Source organism: Cicer arietinum, chromosome 4, assembly GCF_000331145.2.
Source record: "Cicer arietinum cultivar CDC Frontier isolate Library 1 chromosome 4, Cicar.CDCFrontier_v2.0, whole genome shotgun sequence".
Lineage (NCBI taxonomy): Eukaryota > Viridiplantae > Streptophyta > Magnoliopsida > Fabales > Fabaceae > Cicer > Cicer arietinum.
Window position 1 is genome coordinate 61062033 of NC_021163.2, and position 23119 is coordinate 61085151.

The following is a 23119-nucleotide window of genomic DNA, read 5'->3' on the forward strand; positions in this document are numbered from 1 at the left end:
CAAACGTGCACTTAACATAAGGGTGTTCGTGTTTTTTGTACTAAATCACAAAACCATGCGCGTGTGTGAACACATGGAGCAAATACCAGCAGTACTAATCTATGACATTGTTTTACGATAGGAGAGATTCTTTGCATCAGCCTTAAACTTATTTTGGCCCTCACATGCTTCTTCTTTCTCATAGTTCATTTCATTAGTCTCACTAATCATTGGCTTTGGTCTCAGTTATAATTTCTATCGATCACTTTCAATACTCTTTATTTTATATATACTTTTAAATTTAAATAAAAGTTTATATTATATAGATTATGATATAAAATTTTATGTTATTGAGATTTATAAAAATTATTAAAGTTTAATAAAAATGTATAGATTATAAATTTGATGTATTTTAATAACATATTAAATGATTTAGATTTGCATAAAATTATAAATACATAATTTATATGATATAAACTTTCAATTCACCGAAAAAATATTAAAATTAAAAAAAATAGAAATAATTAAAATAAATTGATGGATATTTAATTAAGAGGAACTAACCTCGAATTTTTTTAGACTGAATTACTCATTTTATATAGAGCGCTCTATTATTTTTGTCTTTGAAATTTAAGACATAAATAAGATTGTCTTGAATTTGAAACATATACATCAAAATAACTCTCTTTGTGTTAATTTTTTCCACCACTCTCTTCGGTTATTTTGTATCTATATCTTTTTTATTTAATTTATTTATTATATTATAAATTTAAATTTATATACTAAAATACTCAATTTTTCTTTACCTTCAAGGGGGTCGCATCTCTGCCTTGCAACCACTTGAAGATGATTTTTGTTTTTTGTTTTTTGTTTTTTTGTTTTTTTTGTTTTTTTTGTTTTTTTGTCGTAAGTGTTATATTATTTTAACAACTCTCTCCTATTTTGCAGATAATATAACAACTTAATTTTATTTTGTTAACAACATCTTCCTATTTAATATATTTTATTTGATTTAATTAATATAATATTGTTTTTATTTTAATTATTTTTTATTTATTAAATTATGAATTATTAATTTGTTAAATAAATAAATAAGTTATAGATGATTGCTTTTCGAGGACGCGACCACTTGAAAGTAAAAAAAAATAATTTAATATATAAATTTTAATATAGAATATAACAGAGAGTTTTAAGTAAATAAAGAATATAGATACAAAATAACCACTCCCTACATCCATCATCTTTGATAGTTTTAATTTTTATTTGTCCTAAAATCTTGGTTTTCTTTAAAAACACAATACAATTAATGATATTTTTTTTTACCCTTTCAAAAATTAAAAACATACATTAAATACATTCTACTTTTATTAAATGAATTAAAAATGAATCGAAGTAAATTCATCGATCTTTATTATTTCTTAATATACACTTTTAAACTTAAAAAAACTAAAAATTAAGATCAGAAACAATATAGTACATGGATTGATATCAAGTGATTACTTTTTTAAGATCATTTTGAAAGAATCAAATTTTTATTAACTTTCAACTCTCTTTTCTCTTTCTCCCTCCCTCCTGATCCTCCACCATTTCTCTCTTTTTTCATCCTAAAGACTTTTCTCTTATACCCCTTCTATTATATCTCTCTTGAGAGAGAAGAAGATATAAAAAGATAGAGATTATACTAAGAGAGTGTAATGCTTTTCTAAGAAAAATATGTACACTAAATCGACAATAACACTCAAAAAATAAAGTTAAGTTTTTAGTCTGTATTAAATTTCTTTTTTAATTTATATAAAAAGTATATAATTATTTAATCCTTATAGAATTATTTTGTAAACATCTGTAATTCCTTCTAGAATAAAATATATTTAATTATTATTAATTTTTTGAGTCAACGTTTATTTATTTATTTTAAATAAATTAAATATATATTTTTTAAATGCTAAAAAATAAAGATAAAAACAACAAACATATAGACTTTAAAATCGATTTTTAAACTAATTTTTTATGATTTTTTATATTTATTTTTTATAATGTTGTGATTATGTTTACAAAAAAAATTATTAAAAATATACGTTCGAGACTAAAACATAATGTTAAGAATCTTAATGTATAAAAAAATATTAAAAATTATGTAATTCATATTTTAAAATTGTAAATTATAATTATTTTTACTCAAAAATCATTTTTTTATTATTTTTTCCTTAAGATTTTAGAGCATTTGTTAACAGTCAAACAAAATTTTAAAATTTTACGAGGATGAAGAAGTTACTTAACTCAAATATATATACTTTCTTTGTCTTACAGTTAATGTCATTTAAATTTTTTTTAGCATTACAAAATGCAATTAATAAAAAAAAATTATTTTACTAATTTTAATTTTTGATAAATTTTTTAGAATTATCATTAAAAAGTATAATAATATTTTAAAAATTTATATATATAATAATTATTAAGGAATAATATAGAAAAATAATTAAATTTACGTTGAAAACTATAAACCATATTCATTCAATTTTAAGACATATTTATTTTGTTAAATTACATTATTTGTGGAAAGAGGCCCTACTTAGTACTTACATAGAAAAACCACGCGAAATTCTACGGATTGTTCGAAGTATTTCGTATGCGAACCGTTGTGAAATCCCGTGTATAACCTTGAAATCATCGAACTAATAAAACCGGAACAGAGGCAAGGTGCATCAAACGAAATTGCAAATGACTGAAAGCGCAAGGGCATTTCGTTAATTTCAATAGTAACAACGTACCGATTACCTAAACGTCACAACTACGAAATATACACACACAACTTTGCAACCAAAACCCTTTAAATATTTCAAAACACACCTTTGTCTTTCCGACGTCGATCTGAAAATTTCGGTTAATTAATTTTTTTTAAGATGATGCACATGACACTATATTGGGGAAAAAACGTGACACTCTTATTCGATTCGTGGAAAACCGATTCATGGACGAGTTATGTATTGAGTTTAATCGCGTGTTTCGTGATTGCAACTTTCTACCAATATCTGGAGAATATTCGGATTCGGCTGAAGTTTTTCTCCGGTGAGAGATCGCCGTCTCCGGTGCCGGAGATTCAGATTCCTCTTCTGCGGTTGAATAAGGTTTCGAGAAATAAGGTTGCGGAATCGGTTCTGTTTGGTGTGAATTCAGCGATTGGGTATTTGTTGATGTTGGCTATAATGTCGTTTAATGGAGGGGTTTTTGTGGCTATTGTAGTTGGTTTAACGGTTGGTTATTTCTTCTTTAGGAGTCAGGGTGAAGAAGATGCTGCTCTTGTTGTTGATAATTCTTGTGCATGCGCTTAGTTAGTGTTTTTCTGCTTGAAATTCATTTTCTGTAATGGTTCTTGTGAATTAGTTTTATCTTTTTTTTTAATGTGACTTTTCTGATGTGTGATTCTATTCTGTATCATCAAAATGAAATACTAAGCATATAAACTTTTGGATATGATGAATTAAAGTAGTAGCAATTGCCTTTATTTTTCTTTTGGCACTGTGGGTAGATGGCTGTGTTGGAAATGAAAATGAATGTATGAAATGTGTGCTTATAAAGGGGTGTATTTTTTCTTTCTTTCATAACTTGAAATTGATCGGAATTGGGATGAGAAAGATGTTTCATAGGAACTAGAAATGTCAATAATGATAATCGTATAAGGCCGCAAAAGGGTTTTTCTTTGCTGTTCGTGGAATCCTTCCTGATTGGGAAGAAGGTTCTGCCTGCATGCATGAGTGTAACATATTTGGGAAGAAGGATCTGCAAAAATATTTTGCTATTCCAAAGCAAAAAAATAGTATAATCAAATCATGAAAAATATGGAAATGGAGTAAACATGTGGGAGTAGTGTTTATGTCAACTATTCATTTTTCTAATTTTACTTTTATACCTATTTTCTCTCTCATGCAAGCATTTCATTGAATGGTGGATATCAACACATTACTCTCATGCTGTGGGAGATCAGAGATGGGGTTTGCAAAATATGCTTAGCCCAGGAACTGCAGTCTTGAAGATCGTCTTATCCATGTTTACTGAGGCAAGTCCTACTTCAACTTAAGGAGAACTTCATTCTCTTTCCAGATAGAATCTAAGTACATATTTAATTTCACGGTAGAATTGACAAAATCAAAATGAACAAAAGTGATTTTGCTAATATCACCATGAAATCAAACATGCTCTAAATGGTCTTCAGTCCAATAAATAATTATGATGGAAAGTATGAATGAAAAAGAAGATTGAATAAAGAAAAACATTATGGATATGTCTATTTCATACTGATGTATTTCTACCGTTGGCAAAGAACCAAATCATGCCCATCAAATTTTGAAAATTGTTTACCAATTTGTAACAATCTGAGAGTCACCTAACCTACAATACGACTAAAATCAAGGACACATTCTATTGCGAAAACTATAAGCAGATACAAGAGCGTGCAGTAATGCTAGAGATTAAGACTTGTTAAAAGATGAACCATGGCACGAGAAGTTGAGCCTTTTCAGATAATATAAAAGCAGTGCAATCCGACTGGTCTTCAATTTGAGGATATTAACAGCATCCAAAGACACACCACACAAACAGGTCCATCCTCTGGTTTGTTCGACAATGATCCTCGTCAGTGTAAAATTAATAATGTGAAAGTCATGATTCATGTAATCGAAGCATTAGAGCAACAAAAAACCCGGGATTGTTGCTGCCCGCGGATCCTTTGTTGTCTATAAACAGCCAGCAACTCAAACATGAAAATTGCCACAATGCGATATGGATAATCTACATTATGTCCACACTATTGTTGATCTTCAGTTTTGAACATGGCGAGCTCACTTTCTTGAGATAGGCTCTTGTACTTAAAATTGTTTGGGAGCCATCTATGCAGTCTCTCGGGCCAGAACCTGACACCCAAGAAAGAGAAGCAAATTTGGTCATTAATTTTAAATAAACGTGTTAGGAGAAAACAAAGAAGCAATGATAACCAAAGAAGGTAAATTTCAATAAATAATATAAGTCACTGTTATAACAAAATAGTTGAACTCAAGTGGTTAATGAACTCAGTTAAGGACAATCGTTTGGGAGATCTCAAGTTTGAATCCTTCCTAGAACAATCCTTGGCCATGCTAATTTACCTACCGACCAAATTCCAGACTATCAGGCCGACCAAATTCCAGACTATCAGGGCTTCTTTCCCTTAAGAAGGGAGGGTTAAAGCCAAAAACAGAAAGTCACATGTCATGAGGTGGAAAAACAAAACGAGAGCCTAATAAATTTTGGACTTTCTGCACCGAACTAACCCCAAGTGCTAGTGAATCGACAAATAATTGCCGAAGTACAAGGGCACAGAGTAGAGATGATGAAAGTCACTTGGAAATCCCTTGGAAAATAGAATAGATTCAGGACTTACTTGTCCAGTCTTTCGCAAATTACCCGACGAACAGAAGAATTGAGACCATAAGCAATTGAGTTAAAGAGGCCCTGCAAAAAATAGACATAAGTGAGAAAGCTCAGGGAGATACCATAATACTACTTTTCACGAGGTAGCCATTGATGGTCATTCTTAACTTGACACCAAATCTGAACCAAGGGATGCCAATTACATAAACTGAAAAAGCATAGAACATTTCTGCCAAATGGAAAGTGATTAACTGCAGTGATGTCATGCAGTTCCCTCAAGTATAAGTTAAAAATGATTTCAAGTGCTATGTTAGTGTAACTGGGGAAGTTTCCATATTATTTACGAACTCACAATTATGCTATGAATGAGGTGAGGCTCATAACTAAAAGTTCTTAAATTGCCATATCCTCTAAAACAATTGTGATTCCGTCCTAGGCTACTTGTGTTTAAAATATTAATTGCAAGAATTAACCTCCTGATGTTCATATGCAAAGAAAAAACATGGAATTAAATTGAATTATATCAAACCACAACAAAACATAGACAAACATTAAAAAAATTTGCACTTAGGGTAAACAGACGATGGGAAATGCCCCTTATGAGCCAGTATAATCAAAGTGGTACTCTTGCTAATATACCAGTAATGTGATGAAAGCCCACTTTGTTAAAATTATCATAATTTTTGTATAAACATGTTGGCAGATGGACCTTAGGAGATGAGTGGAATTGACAAAAAGATTAGTACAGAAGATAAAACTGAAAACAATATGGTTATTTGTAGATACCATAAGTGCAGCCATTCCGACGTCAAGAAGTGAGAGCCAAAATATCTTGTGGTTAGGTTCAAAAAAGTCATGAATTCGGTTAATAGTGCCAAAAGCCCACGATCCTATTAGAATTAGCGGATAGTATCCCCAGCGATTCAAAGCCTGCAATGCAAAATCCAAAATACTCATGTATTGTTCAATTGCAACATAGATGCTACACAGGTAAAAACAGTTTTATCATCTTAAGCAATGGGTTCAAGCATTGATATAAGTAAACTTGTGAAAATCCAAACAAAAAATGTAGGAGTTAGAGATCTCTAAACAACATTAGAAACAAAAGAAAATCATGTTAATGTTGTTTTTTGTTTTTTATCAATGAAAAAATGCAAGGAGTAAATTATGATAGAAAGATCTTCTGTGAAAATTTCCTTTAATTCCAAAATAAACCTTTCAGAGTGATCAATAGGGCATTTGAACAGAATAACACATTACAACGAACATGCCACAAGACAAAACGCAGCAGGTGAAATATGAAAGGGACAAAAGATAACTACATGAAAGTAGCTAGGTACAACTGAAAGCATATCTCGCGATTTTATTTTATTTTGGGTTGTACTAGACTCACCAATTCTAATTAAATCCAGAAACAAAACATGTAAGGAAAAAGGAAAACAATCTTAAGACATCTTTTAAAATACTAAAAAAATGTTTATAATAATGATTTCATGAGGCATTTTCATATATTCTAACAGAAGCATCAATGATCAAACAGCATTAGTCTAAATACCCTCATGTTGTCTCTTGTATCTGAGACATAAGCTTGGCCTGACATGCCAACTGCCATCTGAAATTTCACAAGAAACAAGTGCTCAGAAAGTGACTGAAGAAGCAATATGTTTTTAGTTTGAAAAAGAATCAACAAAATCAGATACATACACGGGTTGCATTATTCAGCATGCGTATTACTTGCAAGTATGTAAACCCATTATAAAGTATTGCACCCCAAAGTGGCATGTAAAATGTAACAAAATGAACTGCCTGCATAGAAGAGGAACGTGTTTTTAGTTGACAGGTAAAAGAAAAATTACTAGAGTAGTTTGATAAGCAAAATACATATACAAATGCAGTGGATATGCAATCCAAAGTTTCAGAAAATTTGGAGATGTCTCTTGTTATTCTGTTTTCTTTATAATATTCATTAAAACTGCAATCTTATTTTGGATAATACCATAATGGGGAGCATGCAAAGAACTTTAAAGAATCGAGGATAGAATGCCATGTAGAACTTTTGAATGGCAGAAAAGTTTGCTCGCATGGATATTTCCCTGCTGTTAATTTTAGCTATTTTGCATGTTAACCTACATATTTGATTTTGAGAACAAAAATTGCAATGTGAAAAACATTCCTATCATACGTAAATATGAGCTTACATTCATTTCCTCCAATCCTTTTTGCATTCATAGGATGTCCTAATTGGTGTTTATCTTAATTTTCATAAAAAGCCTAATGTTTTATCTTCAAAATAATAGCATAGCTAAATAGGGAGGACAAATTGTTGTTAAAAATCAATCAGAGGCCAATAACCCTTCCATGCTTTAGAAAAGTCAATTTAAATTTAATTCTTAGATTTAAAAAGGGGTGAAAATTTTACCCCATTGCTAGAATCTGTGTCTCAGTTAGTGAATTCAAGTTCCATCACATACCATATGTAAAACAAAAATAATGAGGGGGGAAAAGATATTTACAAAAGTTTGCAGGAATTATATATAAAAACATGTGACCTGTGTTCCTATTACTACTTGCCTTCCCTGTGAGACCTGTTTGAGTCCAACACCATGCACCAAAATGTCTATGGTCATTACCAAACGAGCGCATAACTGTCATAACCAAGGAAGTACCTATAAAAAAAAGAAAAAGAAACATCAAACAAGTTTTCTTCAGTGCAAGTTGCTAATGGAATTGGACAGAATCAATGCTGTAGTTGAAAGTCCTACTCTTAATACATAAGCAAAGCTATTCCATTAGCACTAATTTGTACAATAAATTCATTTCTAAATTAAATGTCATGGGATTGGGATGTCATAGGACATGAAGATTATTGTAAGAATAGGCCATTTCTCAAAGCTACAATTTTTAAAGCCGATTCATCGATAGAAGCATACCCCAAACATATAAATGGAACATGGCCTCTAAATCTTCAACATCTGTTTTGTGTTTCACAACAGTGCGGTGCAGGGTAAAAGCAATTGTTGTAGTCCAAAGGAAAGATGCCACGCAAAAGAAATGTGTACTATATCCCTGAGCATAACAAATGAAACTTTTGGATGGGTCCCTGTATCAAAATGAAACTTCTATCAATCACATGATGAACATCTTCAGTTGATACATACACTTGAAGAAAATTGCACTTGATCTGGCAGGTATACCCTATTATGCTGAAGAAACTGCAAAGCATATCCTGCAACATGTGAAAATGTCATATAAAGAGCATTATGGCTTAGAATAAGAGAAATGATTCCTGAAGGACCAACTTCTCAATTGTAAAACAGCATTACAAATGCAAATTAAGCAGCTAAGGGGAACAAATAGCAAGAAAGACTACAAAAGATGGTATTATGACGCAAAACAGTTTACTAAAAACCTAACAGTTTTCATCAACAAAATGTAGATTTTACAAATTACCACCACCATTGAAGTCAATAACAAGCAGGTAACAACTGATAAATTTTACAACATATATATTAAATAGAGAAGCTTAATCTAATTACTAGTTCACTAGGCATAACTAATATTCCTTAACATATTAAAAGATATTTGGAATCCAAATTATTTGCAATAACAAAATAGGTAAAACCTGGTACAATGGAAATTAGACTAAAATGGTGGCAAAAAGGGCTTGGTGAGATTCAATTGTAGGATTAAGCAGTCCTTAACTAAACTTAGTGTCTATTAAGCACCAAAACTTCAGATTTGAAGTGCAATTGATGTTTGACACGTGTTGGTCTCTGAAATCTACACGACACCTACACATTATATTCAAACATTCATTTTCTAAAATTATTATCGGTGCCTATGTGTCAGAGTCCTTGTTGTGTCCGGTCCGTGTTTGTATAGGTGCTTCATAGCTCAGTGTAAAGCAAATGTTCTTGACCATTAGACTCTTAACTAATTATAGTTCTACTTAAAGTTACAATTGAATTATACTGAATTTGCTTAAACCTATCTTCCGAGTAGTGAATACCTAACTGAAAAAGCTCCAAATAATGGTTTCTATGCTCATTCGTTCCAAAATCTAATTGACTAATTACGTCAATGAGAAGCAACAACTAGATGCTAAGTACAAAAATGAAGCAAGTAGATTGACACCAACAACTATAACAAAATCCACAACGCATTTAATTAACAATAAAACTAAAAAAAAAGAAAGAATTCGAAGCAATATTTGAAAACATAGAGGAAACTCAGAGTTTTAGATCTGAGACGAAGAATAAAAATATAGAAGGAAAGAAAAGGATGCATACTGAGAGAGCGAGATAGAAAACGAGCTTGAAGGAAAACTTGCGGAGCTCTTTGAAGAGAAGGTAGCATAGTACAATGAAGCTGGACCCAACAAAGGAGAGACTCGACGCGCCGATGTTAACCGCCGTCAGAATCCCGCGATCGTGCGTCGTTAGAGTTCCACCGACGGCGACGGAGGTCGCCATTGCGAAGGAGGAGTTCACGATCCCCGATCAACTTGTTCGTTCTGAGTTCCAGTGAAGTGATTCACTGATGATTGAGAAGGAAAATCAAAGGTGAAATTGAAACGGATTTTTTCCTTTTCTTTTTTGGTTGTGGATGGAACAAAGAATAATCAGGTTCTGAATTCTGATTGGTTATGTTGGTATGGTTCTAGGAAATCTTTTTTGACTCAAATTATGGTTATAGGACGGGTAACCATTTATTTACATTAAAAAAACCTTTATTAAAAAAAAATATTTAACTATGATTTTTTTATAAAAATTTTGGTCAAACAAAATTATTTTTATAACTTAAATTCGTAAACAATATATATTCATTTTTGGGAGATCATGATTATATAAAAAAAACAGTGAATATTTCATTTTAATAGAGATTGACATAGATGATTTGAACTTACATAAAAAGATTAATATGTTAAGACCAAAAAAAAATATTGATATGTTTTTTCAAAAGAAGTTAAATCATTTTTATATGGTCATAAAAAAAATAATTTTTTTTATAAATTTGATGTCAAACAAAATTATTTTTACAACTTAAGTTCATAGACAATTTATATTTATTTTTAGAAAATCGTTATTTTAACTAAAACAATATTTTAACTAAAAAAATGGTAATTAGTCAATTTCTTCCGTGTCAAAATAACTGTCATATTTAAAAGAAAAAAATATTTATCTCAAAAGGATGGTCACTTTTAAATTTTAATTTTTCTAAACAATATATCTAATTAATACTATCAACTTATTATTCTCTCATATTGCATTTATGATATTTAAAATACGTTAATAGTTAATAAAAATAACTGAATAAAATCTACATTTTTATTTTTTTATTTATAATTTTTTTTAATGTATATAAAATAATCAAATACGATAATTATTTTAATAAGTACATAAATAAAGACCGACAATACATGATTTGATAATTTCTTCGTACATATATTTTTGTGGTTTAAAATTTTTCAATTGATAGGTCATAATATCTAAATTTTAAATATAAATTTTTGTTAAAATTAATGATTATCTCCGAACTTGCATAAAATATATTTTTTTGTTTTGTTTTAAAAGATATGACAAATAATTAATTATACAACTACAAAGTATTGATTTTGAATTAATACAAGACATCTAACTTAATATTTATTGGTTAAACTAAAACTTAATAAATAACGTTTCAATTTTTTGTTCATTTTGTTTAACCGATATCGAACCATGGTAATCTTACATATTCATCTTCTTTTGTCCATATTGTAAAAGTAAAACTAATATTTGTGATTATCATGGTTTGAGGTATTGGAAAATATAATAAGTTTTCACATTTATCAAACTAGGATTTGAAATTGAGGGTCTGTGTATTCTATATACTAGAGTTTGAAGATATCTCCAAACTAGAATACAAAGATGTTTTCTTGGAGTACGTCATCAAACCTTTATCACTTTTGATAACTTGAGTTTCCATGTGGTAGTACTTATTAGATATAGAAATATCTGGTTGATAATAGAAAAGCATAATATTTATTCCATTAAAGATTTCACTCATCCATCAAGATTTGAGATTTTAAATTCTCTATTTTATGAAAATTACAATGTGAAACTTATCTATATCTAACGACATAGACAAACAAACTATAGTGACTAGAAAGTTTTCAACACTAGAAATTCGCACCTATAGTTTTGAATCATGCTTTATGATTTTGAAGTTCCACCTATCCCTTAAGATGAAATAAGAATATCACTATTTTTCTTTTAATTTAATTTTTTGTTTGTTTGTATATGCTATAATATTTATCTACTTTGGTGAGGAGTGCTAGTTGCTAGTACTATATTTGATCTTTGTCACCATTTTCATTTACGGCAACATAAACAAAAGGACCAATGAAAACATCGTCAAAATCTTGAAGTGGTTCCAAAATCTTAACAACATTACTCATGGAAGGTCTTGGATTTGGGTGGTGACACAAACATTTGAAAGCCAACATAGCAACCTTTATAGCTCCTTTCATAGGAAATTGACCTTCAAGTCTACGGTCTATGATACGGTGTAGTTTCTTTGGATCTCTTAACATAGGCCTTGCCCATTCCACTAAGCTCTTCCCTCTTTTTGATTGCAGGGACTTGTCCACTACCCTTTTTCCTGTAAGCAATTCCAGTAGAACCACTCCATAGCTATACACATCACTCTTTGTTGTGAGGTGACCTATATATAAATATAATCAATTAGATAAGATTTACTTTCTTCTTAATGAAATATAAACAAAAATGATATTTGAAAATTTGATATATCTAAACTAAATACTTAACTAAAAAAGTGTCATTGAATTTTATTGTGAAAAAAAAAAGTGTCATTGAGTTATGAAGAAGACTAAATTTGTCTTTTGGACCTTAGAAATCAATGAAGTGACAAAATAATCAAAGTGTATTTTCTACTTAAAAAAATAAAGTACTTCATTTGAAAAAACTTAAGTTCATGATTTTTTTTCCATTTATTTTTAGTTATGTACGAGTACTTCGATTAATTCTTTATGTGAATTGTAATATACTACCCATAGTTTTGGATTGGTTTATTTGAATTTTTCTACTGACATAAACACTTGCGATATGATTTGGAAGAGTTTATTGGAAGAACTTATAACATATCTATAAATTATTTTTTGTTTATTTTTCTAAACTCTTCAAAATAACTCACGAAAAGAATTTGTATAGCTTATATATAAAACAATTTCACTTTACTTTATCTTTTACTACAAAAATAACTTAATCATAAACATTTTATTATAATTAAAATGTTATTTGTCTAGACATGACCTAATTGTTTTAGATAGATTTTTTGAAAAGGTCCACAAGTGCAAATTGGGTCAACATATCAAAGTTTTGATGTATTCACGACTATGATTGAAGCTACATCAATCACATTTAAGTGCAATGTTAAGAATCGTGATACAAGCGAGGAAAACCTTGGTTTTATGCAGCATTATATGCGGTTGGAACTAGGTTAACATTTTTTATGGCAATGTAAATATACCTGTCATGATGTACTCGGGAGCAGCATAACCATGTGTTCCCATTATACGCGTTGTTACATGTGTTTCTTCCCCTTCAGGTCCATCCTTAGCTAGTCCAAAATCTGAGAGTTTAGCTGTATAATCCTGTATTTAGAGGGAGATAAAAAGATCCACATTAATTTCCTAATATATCAGAAGGTGTGTTCGGTGTCTGACATATGTTAGTGTCGGATACAACACCAATATATATAATTACATTCAATTCAATTTTTTTTTCTTTCAAATTATTATCAGTGTTAATAAGTCGAAGTTAGTATTGTGTGGTGTTTGTGTTCATGTTTCATAGATAACATACCGAGTCTAGTAAGACATTTGAAGCTTTGAAATCTCTATATATTACAGGTTTATCTGCTTCATGAAGGAAAGCCAAACCCTTAGCAGCTCCTAATGCAATTTTCATCCTAGTTGACCATGGCATAGCAGCAGAGTACCCTGCATAATTGTTGGTTTATGGTAAAGAATCCAAATTCTTGTGTTAAGTGTAAGAGTTTCTCATCATACTCAACAAAACTAATGATAGATTTGAAACAAATAAGTGTGTTTCATTAATACATATAATACATAAGAACAAAATTATTTAGTCATCATGATCTTGTAATTGATCAAGTTTGACTTTAAAGTGAGTTACTACTGATATACATAAATAAATAAATAACTTATGGACTTTATGTACCAAAAATGAAAAAGTCTTAATGATTATATACTACCTACTTAATTTAATTTCTGACCTTTTAAGAAAAGAGTGAGAAAAGTATGAGAATAATTAGAAGATAGAAAAGAAACATACTTCTGAATAGTTGATTCTCCAAGCTACCTCTTGGCATGTATTCATACACCAAAAGCCTGTGTTCATCTTCATAACAATATCCAATTAACTTCACAAGATGTGGATGCCTTAACTGTCCAAGAAATATAATCTCTGCCTAGAAAATAAAATTAAAAAATGTTCAAAACAACATTTTTTTCATACATCTTCTAAGATACAAATATGTTATTTTTCACAAACTGTGGTATTTTGTGTAGGAAATATGTAATCTTAAAATTGATTTTTTGACGAACAAATCAAAGATTATTCTATCAAATATCATCAATTTCAAAAATAACCTCTGACATATTTTTTAAATATATATTTTAATAAGCTACAAGGGTTGTTAATTAAGAAAGCTAACCAGCCACTCCCTATGACCTTGCAAGCCATCCAAATCTAAACATTTAACAGCAACAGTTTGAGCCTTTAAACCTTGCCTAAGTTTATCATCAACAAAGCCTTTATAAACAGGTCCAAAACCACCTTCACCTAACATATTACTCCATGAGAAACTATGTGTTGCTTCCTTTAGCTCCTCTAAGGTGAATGCATAAAGTTTAGAGCCAGCAAAAGATATTGAAAGATCTTCAATTGCTTGAGTTGAACTTGAATTACTTATATCTGATAAACACAGCCTTTGGAAAGAACCTTGTTTTAAAACTTGTTCCTTTGATTCCTCCAAAGGGTATTTACTTTTGTAACAATTTAGGATCAAGATCATAGATTTCCATGTTACCTTTTTAGTTGTCATCTAGAATTTTTAGTATAGTGTATGTGCAATAACTTTGTAATGTACTTTTCTTTTCACAAGCAATTAACTTCTACTTTTGAATATAAAAGAATGAGAAAAACGACATAAAAATATTAATGATTGATGCCGTATGGAAAATATTAATAAGTGAAAGATGAGAAATTTATAGTACGTATACTTTCACCTACTACCTTATAAGAGAATTTGTGTGAGATTTCTTGAATTCTAGTCCACTTGAATGTAGATGGTATAAAGTTGTACATATATGCATGAATATTGATTTTTTATTATATTTTAATTTTTTAGTGAATAAATTCTTTCTAAGAAATTGGAAGTCAAACACGGTGAAAATAGACTAAATTTTATAAAATGACTAAAATTGTAAATCGTTGATTATTTTAACACAAATGTTTTTTATGTGTAGCAAATATTTTAAATTAATTTCAGAAAGCGAATGCTTTGTGCATATTTAATTTGAAGTGGCAAATTACACTTGCAGTAAAAGTATTTTCTATTGGATAAATTAACATGGATTTTATATTTAGTGCAATCATTAAGTAGATTAGTCAAACCAAGTTTGACTTTAAACGTAACTTGACATAGAAGCAAGATATCAAATATTTTTTCATTCTATTGGTGTCATTTGAGAGGTGTTGGGTTCAAATGTAAATAGTTAAGTCGATTTATATCGACCAAAAATAAATAAATATTTATCTTAAAATTTTGAGTTGAGATATGACGTCAATTTTTTTTTTAAAATTATTAACTTTAATCCATTGTTGCTACGACACTCCTATGTACTCCAAAATATCATTTACAATTTTATTATCTTATAATTTATATATAACATTATAAAAGTCTTACATTTTTTATAGTTACATGTTCAAAGGTATTTTTGATAAGTATCATCCAAATAAATCACATTTGATAAGATTTAATCAACTTGTCTTCATATTTGTTGGCTAAATTTCAAAGTAATTTCAACAAAGGTAATACATGATTGAAATGCCAGTAATTTATAAATGTTTTTTTTTCTTCCTTAGTCTTAGATACTAACTAGACAACACAGTACAATTTGAGCTGGCAAAATAAAATTTAACTCTTATTTTTGTGAATTAGTTTTTATATAACTTTCATGATCATTAATGTCATACATATCATCAATTAATTATTGGTCAAGTAACTTGCCTACCTGTTGACTTCAATGTTAAACAAAACTTCCCCTCTCAAACCCCTTTCAAAAATATGTATGTACTATCTCCACCTTGCATTCCCTTGCCGTCCACATATTGTGTTTAGCAATTCATGCACATTCTCCGGAATGATCGCAAAATGGAGAGGTCTAACATAATTCTATTAGTGCTAAACCAACAATTACATTATCAAATATTTGTTGCACAAATCAAATCATTTATTTAATCGATCAATAGGTAGTAGGGGTGTATATTATAGATAACAATAGAAAACTTCTTTGTGTTTTGCTAAACATTTTGTAGCATAATTGATATATATTTCTCAATATTGATAGATAAAGTTCGTTAAATTGTAGAAGTCTTAACTCAACCGATAAATATTAATAGTATTAAATTAAATACTATATTTTATATTTGAATTTGAGAACACAAATTTCTTTATGATTTTATTTATAAGAAGAAAAAAAACTCCTTTGGATTATGATTGTTGTTAGGATGTCATTATCACACGTTAGCAAGAGACAACGACACGTTTCTTTTAAATCTTAATAATGTGATTCAACAAGGGGGACAGCTTCTAGAATAACTTCAAGCAACGCATGTTCATATATAATAAGATTGGTCTTGGATTTGTTTTATTTTTGTTTTATGGACTTAGATGTTTTTTTTTTTCATAGAGTCGTATAAAAGCAATCAAATGCGCCTGCCTCAGTACAGCCAAAAGGACTTTAGAAGGGTTTAGATATTATTTTGAAATCTATTGTAAGATAAATAATTTTAATTAGTGAAAAAAAATAATATGCAATATGATGGGAAGGTCAAAGAAAAAGGTTCAAGTGTTGAACAAATTAATCTAACCCACAACCACTTCCATCGCTCATAGAAAACATTTGTAAAATACCGCAAAAGTAATAATCATTTGGAAATTAATTACCGTTATATATATATATATATATATGCAGAAGCATGAGCAAGCACCTCATCATCAAAAGGCTTATCTAAATCTCCATTAATTCTGCTTATCCTTACATTGCCAAGGAAGTTGGCTTACTTAATACGTTTTCTGATGATAGCTTAATAGTATTTAATTTTTATACTTAATTAAATATTGTAAGTATGAATACTTAAATCATTTTGAAAGATTACTAAAGTATATCCTAATTAATAATCAATGATATAATAATACTCTGTTTATCTTACCCCCTTTCTCTCTCACACGTATATATAAAACACATTTATCAAGGAACTATTCAAGAAATCAAAATAGAAATAGCAACTACTGCATGAAAATAAAAGTAATTAATTAGCATTTAAAAATGTACAAAAATAGTATTTCTGATTAATAATTAAATTAGTGTGATAAATGCTTTTTAGGATAATCCTCTACAATGATATCTCTATGTACACTAGAAGAAATTTGTTATGTTGCACCCACCAAAGTCGACACAACAATTGAAAAATTTGATTCTATACGTAGTAATGAGTCCAACAATACAAACCACTTATTAAGCATCAACGATTCTCTTCTATTAAGAATGTAACCATCTTAAAAAAACATGGCTTAAGACACTCATACACTTATTTTCATAAACCAAATAATACAATTCGTCACGTGTATGGTGTATCGATCAAAATAAATATGAATGCACCACATGTATGTTTCACACTATAAAACAAAAAACAAATTACAGTACTATGTTAAACTAATTAGCACCGAGAAATTGAACTAATTAGAGTACTATGTTAAAAAGAAAAAGCCAAACTATAATCAACTTCAATTTACTCACAAATTACAGAGGATTAGTATTAATTACATAAAATATATGACAATTCCAAATTATTTTCCTCACAGATATATAATTCTATGTTTCTATAAAATTTTGTACACTACATACAATTACTTGTTATCACTTAGCAAGCAAATACTATTTGATGAAGGAACATTAATACAATAAAGAAGGGTAAAATATGATTAGAAAAATGAGATGCACATGAGGCATAATAGTAGTAATAGGGATATGGATAGTTATGTGGTGAATCACCAATTACGTTAGGTTGTCCTTGTGTCGAGCCTGAAGAAGGTGAGGATTTCAAAGGTGGTGGAGGAGCTTCCCCTGAAGAATGTGATGAAGGGGCCGGCGGCGACATAGTCAAAAGTGGTGGTGGAAGACTTAGTGATGGTGGAGGATATGATTTTAGAAGTGGAGGAGAAGGAGGAGGAGAATGTGATGCTGTGAGTGGAAGTGGTGGTGGATATGATGTTAATAAAGGAGGTGGTGGTGGATTTTGTGTTAAGAGTGGAGAATTTGGAGGGTGTATGAGTGGAAAAGGGGGTGTATATGATGTTAATAAAGGAGGAGGTGGAGGATTATTATTATTTGGTGTTAGGAGTGAAGGAGGAGGATGATTTGAATTTGATGTTACTAGTTTAGGAGGTGGTGGTGAACATATTGTAGGACATGTGACACATTCACTAATGCATAATAAACCACTTGATGGCTCTTCTTCAACTTTGTCTTCAATCTCCAATGTCATTGTTGCAAACAAAGCTAGTAACATGAATACAACATTTGTGGTCCATTGAAACCAACTTTTTTTGGTGAATCCTAGATTTTTGTTATGGCCCATTTGAGCTTAAGTAGTTAGGTTGCTTGTGTTTGGAGAAAATAAGGAAGGTGTGTTTATATGGCAAGGTGAATTTGTCAGATAGTCAGATTTGGGTTAGTGATTATATAGATTGAATGAAATAATGTTGGAGAATATGTTGGCATTTGTTTATAGCTTTGCATTTGGTATTTTGGAAGCTAGAAGTTTGAGTTATATTCTTTGATGCTTGCTTAGTGAAGTGGTGTTGTATGTGGAGGAAAAGTATTAATTCCCCTACTTTATTTTGGCCCATAGTATCTTTTTTTAAATTACTTTAAGAGTTCTTTGAATTATTCGAAGATTTCTTAGAGCATCTCCAACGGTGAACTCAATATGGGTTCATTGAATGAGGTCTATCATGTCACATCATATTGAGATAATCTATTCAATTTTTACTCCAACGGTGAACTCACATATTCATTAAAAAGGGTCCACCACTAACAAATTATTTATTTATTATTCATAAATTAATACAAATAAAAGGTAACGGTAACAAAGTACCGTTACTTCGTGAGAAAACGGTGATGACAACTTGGCACATTAGTAAACTCGTAAAAAATTGACAGTTACACCTGGCAGACGAACTCATTTTGGCTACCGTTGGAGATGCTCTTAATAAGAATCAGAGCTATGAAAAGTAGTAATTGAGTCTCTCAAGTTGTCATTAAATTGTAATTCAATCCCTCAACTAATCAGTTTTTATAAATATTTTAACTTTTAAACAATTTATTGTTAGGTACATAAATTTATGAATGAAATTACAAATTATTTAAAAGGTCATGAGAGAGATATAAATGCTAATTATTTAAAATTTTAGAGACAATTAACTTGTTTTAGTTTAGAATTTTAATTACATTATTAATAGACAAAATTTGTATACCATCTAAGAAGTTAGAAGGTACGTTTTATTCTACTTTATATTAGATACTTTTTCCTGGACCAAATTTGACATTCTTCTTTTACTTTTTATTTTTATTTTACGCTTGTGCAATAAAAATAGTGTAAACAAAATTTATACACAGTGATATTAATAAAAGTACATCAAAAGAAAAAGTGTGAGCTCAAATTTGTATCCCACCATATTAAATGTATACGCAATTTTTGATTTGGTATGTATTTAAACGACTAATACAATAGTATGAATAGAAAAATGTTGTTATGAAATAGACCAATCCCCTTTAGATCCACTAAAATGAGTGAGAATTTATTTGGAATAGATTTATTATCCACCTCCTGACTTTTACCTCACATTCCCTCAAAGTATCTGAAAGAATATTTGATAATTTTTTTTTTTATGTACTATTTGATAGTCAATTTTTTTTTGAAATTATTAACATTTCAATAATTTCAATTTTTTGAAAGAATTTTTGAAAAATTGCATTTTAAAAGTTGTGTTTATCCAAAATTTTGATTTTTTTTTAATTATGAAAAAACTGCATTTTGAAAATTTCACATTTATTCAAATTTTCGACATTTTATTAAACTTCAAAAAAATTGTATATCGGAAGTTTCACATTCATCAAAAATTTCAATTTATTTTTAAACATTTGAAAAATCACATTTTGGAAGTTTCATATTCATCTAAAGTCTTCAATTTTTTTTTTAAAAAATTTTTGCAAAAGTTTCATTTCGAAAGTTTCACATTCATCCATATTTAAAAATAAAAATAAAACTTTTGAAAATATTGCATTTCAGAAGTTTCATATTTATCCAAATTTACAAATTTTATTTCAAAATTATAGAAAATTTGCATTTAGGAAGTTTCGCATTGATTAAAAGTTTTGAAATTCTTTTAAACTTTTAGAAAATTTGTATTTTGAAAGTTTTATATTCATTTATATTTTTAAATTTTTAATTTTTTTTGAAAAAAACTTACATTTCAAAAATTTCAAATTCATATAAAATTTTAATTTCTTTCAAACATTTTGAAAATTTTGACTATCAAATAGTATAGTATAAAAAAGAATATTTTCATGTGTGAGAGATAAAAATAAAAGGATGGATGATAGTTTTCTCTTTACGAGGATTGGTTTCTATTTGGGGCCTAGCAACCTCTTGTTTAATAAAGAAATATTTATTAGCGTTTACGCTATTCTAATTGAAGTGCAAGAAAAATAAAAAAAGATGATAGAATGTGAATTAATGAACTTAAGAGTTATCTTTATTGAGTAATGATTATACTATTTATACATCGCTTCTATTATATTGTTTCTAACTACTTTATACATAACTAACTAACTAAACAAGTGGTTAGTTAATTAGTTGATCACGTATAATTAAAACTTAATTTCAATTACAAAACTGAATTAAATATAAATTAAATATAGATTTTTTAAATGTTAAAATATAAAAAGTTTAAACTTAATATAGATTCATCTAATTTAATTTAATTATTAACATTTCGATAATTTCATTTAAACTTAATTCATTTAACGTTCTTGACACTCAACATCAAGAACATTCTTAGTTTCCAAGAGTATTATTATGCAAAGTATATTTTTTTGCTAAAAATTATTATAAGAAGTTCTATTGATTTAAAAATGTTCGAATAGAATATATCTTACCTTGAGCATAAAATAAATTGGAATGAAATTTTTATGCAACGGTGACAATGAGATACCAACAATAAATTAATCTAATGGTGTGAGTTCATTTTCAGTGAAACCTATACTTTTTTCAGACAAGTTCAATCCTCCTGATAAGTAATTGTGAGATCATATAAAGTGTATTTTGGTGAGGAATGGAAAGAAGAAGAGGAGAACGAATATATTATTTTAAATTTGAGTTGTGTTGTTTCAATATGTAATAATTAAAAGCACAAATATAGCTTCATTACAATAACACATCTCTTCCATGATACATTTTCTTTAGACTTCAAAGTCCAAACTCACAATTATGGCATCTCTAAACAACTTAACAAATAGATTGTAATACTAAATCGCAAATCAAATAGAGTTCGTTAGTTGCAGTTTTTTCGTAACAAAATAACTGTTTAAAAAAAATTAATTACTTTTGAAATTTTTATTTAATTTCTAAAAGAAGTTACATTTCAATTTATTTCTTATCTATAAATATATAATTCCACTCCCTATTCTCTACATAATCTCGTTAGTTAGCTACGTATAAAGGTATGATTACGATTTTTTATAATAATTATTTGATTTAATTGTAGTTTTAGTATTATATTTTTATTGATTTATAAAATTAATCTTCTATTTTAAAAGTCAACAATTTTGATATATTTTTTCTCTGATTTTTTAACTAAAAAATAGCGATGTAACATATTTTAAATAACGTGTCATATAATATAATATGATGATTTAGAATAATTAACACCCATAAAATTAAAACAAAATATTATTAAAAATTAACTTTCAACTTCAGAAATTGTTCATATTTCTAATTTAATTAATGTCAATATTATAAAATTGTATCTCACGTTATTTAAAATAGGCTAAATTACATTCGTGGTCCCTTAACTTAATTCCAGGTAACGTTTTAGTCCTTTATCTTTTTTTTCCTCCCGATTTAGTCCTTTATTCCTAACAATATCAAATAAAGTATGAAAATATGAGTTTATTTGAAGATTTACGTTACGAATTTGATGAAATTTGTATTATATTGAAGAATATAATTAATTTTATGAGTTTTGATTGAAATTTTTTTTGAACTTTTGTATAAAAAAGGATATCATTGTTGAAATTTTAAAACATAAAATATCAAATTGTCACTTAAAATTAAAATAAAGGACCAAGTCGGGAAAAAAAAAAGATAAATGACTAAAACGTTACCTGAAATTAAGTTAAGGGAACACAAATGTAATTTAGCCTTTAAAATACGTTATATTGTATTATTTTTAGTTTAAAAATTTAAAAAATTATCGATTTTTAAAATAAAAAACCTAATTTTTTAAATTGATAATAATAGACGAATTAAGACTTCTATAAAACCTAAAAAAAATTAATGAATATGAGATTGGGCTCACCAAATACCGTGATATCCTCAAAGTTCAAAATGGATTCACATATTTTTTGACTCATATAAAGGTACAATGATGTTTTTGCATAAACAATGAAATTTAAGCTCAGACTGTTGTGAGACATGGGTTGTCTCCTTACAACCCAAACTAACTTTTGTTGGGGATTATTATTTTATTTTATTTTTATATATAAATGAAGAAATGCACAATTATTACAAGAGAACCAATAAAAAAATATTTTAAATGATCTTTTCTTTTTATGATATATATATTTCAATATTTTAAATGTTATTATTATGAGAAAATTGTTTGAACACATGAAAAATATTTTCTTCTCTTAAATATTTATCAGAAAATTCATATCATTTAATAATTCTTCAATGACTTTTTTTTTACGATAATGACTTTGATGAGATACCATGCAGATAAATAAATGATTTAAATTTTATAACAAAATATTTTTGGATTAAATATGCTTTTAATCCTTATAAAATTTTCACCTTTCAATTTTAAATTTATATAAAATAAAAATATATTTTTTAGTTTTTACAAAATTATTCAGTAATTACTTTTTGTTAATACTGAAATAAAACATGATTAATTATAATTTAATTTTAAAAAATTTAAATTATTTTTTACAATAATATTTAGAATATTATAAAAAGATCCTCTACAAAAAATTAGAATTTTTAATTTTAAATGAATTAAATATAGATTTTTTAAATGTTAAAATATAAAGATAAAAACAACACAAATATGGATTTAAAAATTAAATTTTGAACTCATTTTTTGT

The 23119-nt window shown here is 28.3% G+C and overlaps 3 protein-coding genes across 3 annotated transcripts; 1 reads left to right on the top strand and 2 right to left on the bottom strand.

The window, feature by feature from the left end:
- Nucleotides 1–2754: 2754 nt before the first annotated feature.
- On the top strand, nt 2755–3448 carry LOC101488638 (copper transporter 5.1-like). The gene has a single exon (XM_004498779.4). It carries the CDS (start codon nt 2880–2882, stop codon nt 3306–3308), a length of 429 nt encoding a protein of 142 aa, XP_004498836.1. The 5' UTR covers nt 2755–2879; the 3' UTR covers nt 3309–3448.
- A 789-nt stretch (nt 3449–4237) lies between these two features.
- LOC101488976 (G-protein coupled receptor 1) lies at nt 4238–10043 on the bottom strand. The gene is made up of 9 exons (XM_073367669.1): nt 9672–10043; nt 8577–8608; nt 8313–8482; nt 7950–8048; nt 7087–7184; nt 6938–6994; nt 6169–6312; nt 5393–5463; nt 4238–4886 (listed from the first exon to the last, which is right to left on the bottom strand). The coding sequence occupies exons 1-9, from the start codon at nt 9852–9854 to the stop codon at nt 4781–4783; spliced, it is 960 nt and encodes a 319-aa protein (XP_073223770.1). The 5' UTR covers nt 9855–10043; the 3' UTR covers nt 4238–4780.
- A 1333-nt stretch (nt 10044–11376) lies between these two features.
- On the bottom strand, nt 11377–14693 carry LOC101489742 (serine/threonine-protein kinase RIPK-like). Its single transcript, XM_004498783.4, has 5 exons — nt 14119–14693; nt 13737–13872; nt 13245–13381; nt 12910–13033; nt 11377–12084 (listed from the first exon to the last, which is right to left on the bottom strand). The coding sequence occupies exons 1-5, from the start codon at nt 14506–14508 to the stop codon at nt 11708–11710; spliced, it is 1164 nt and encodes a 387-aa protein (XP_004498840.1). The 5' UTR covers nt 14509–14693; the 3' UTR covers nt 11377–11707.
- Nucleotides 14694–23119: the final 8426 nt, after the last annotated feature.

Coding starts and splice junctions, on each gene's coding strand:
- LOC101488976 (XM_073367669.1), bottom strand. CDS start 9,854: ATGGCGACCTCCGTCGCCGTCGGTGGAACTCTAACGACGCACGATCGC. Junction 6,995..7,086: donor TGCTGAATAATGCAACCCGT/GTATGTATCTGA, acceptor GTGAAATTTCAG/ATGGCAGTTGGCATGTCAGG. Junction 6,313..6,937: donor ATACAAGAGACAACATGAGG/GTATTTAGACTA, acceptor TTTGCATTGCAG/GCTTTGAATCGCTGGGGATA.
- LOC101489742 (XM_004498783.4), bottom strand. CDS start 14,508: ATGACAACTAAAAAGGTAACATGGAAATCTATGATCTTGATCCTAAAT. Junction 13,382..13,736: donor GGAGAATCAACTATTCAGAA/GTATGTTTCTTT, acceptor ACAATTATGCAG/GGTACTCTGCTGCTATGCCA. Junction 13,034..13,244: donor CAAATGTCTTACTAGACTCG/GTATGTTATCTA, acceptor CTCTAAATACAG/GATTATACAGCTAAACTCTC.
- LOC101488638 (XM_004498779.4), top strand. CDS start 2,880: ATGATGCACATGACACTATATTGGGGAAAAAACGTGACACTCTTATTC.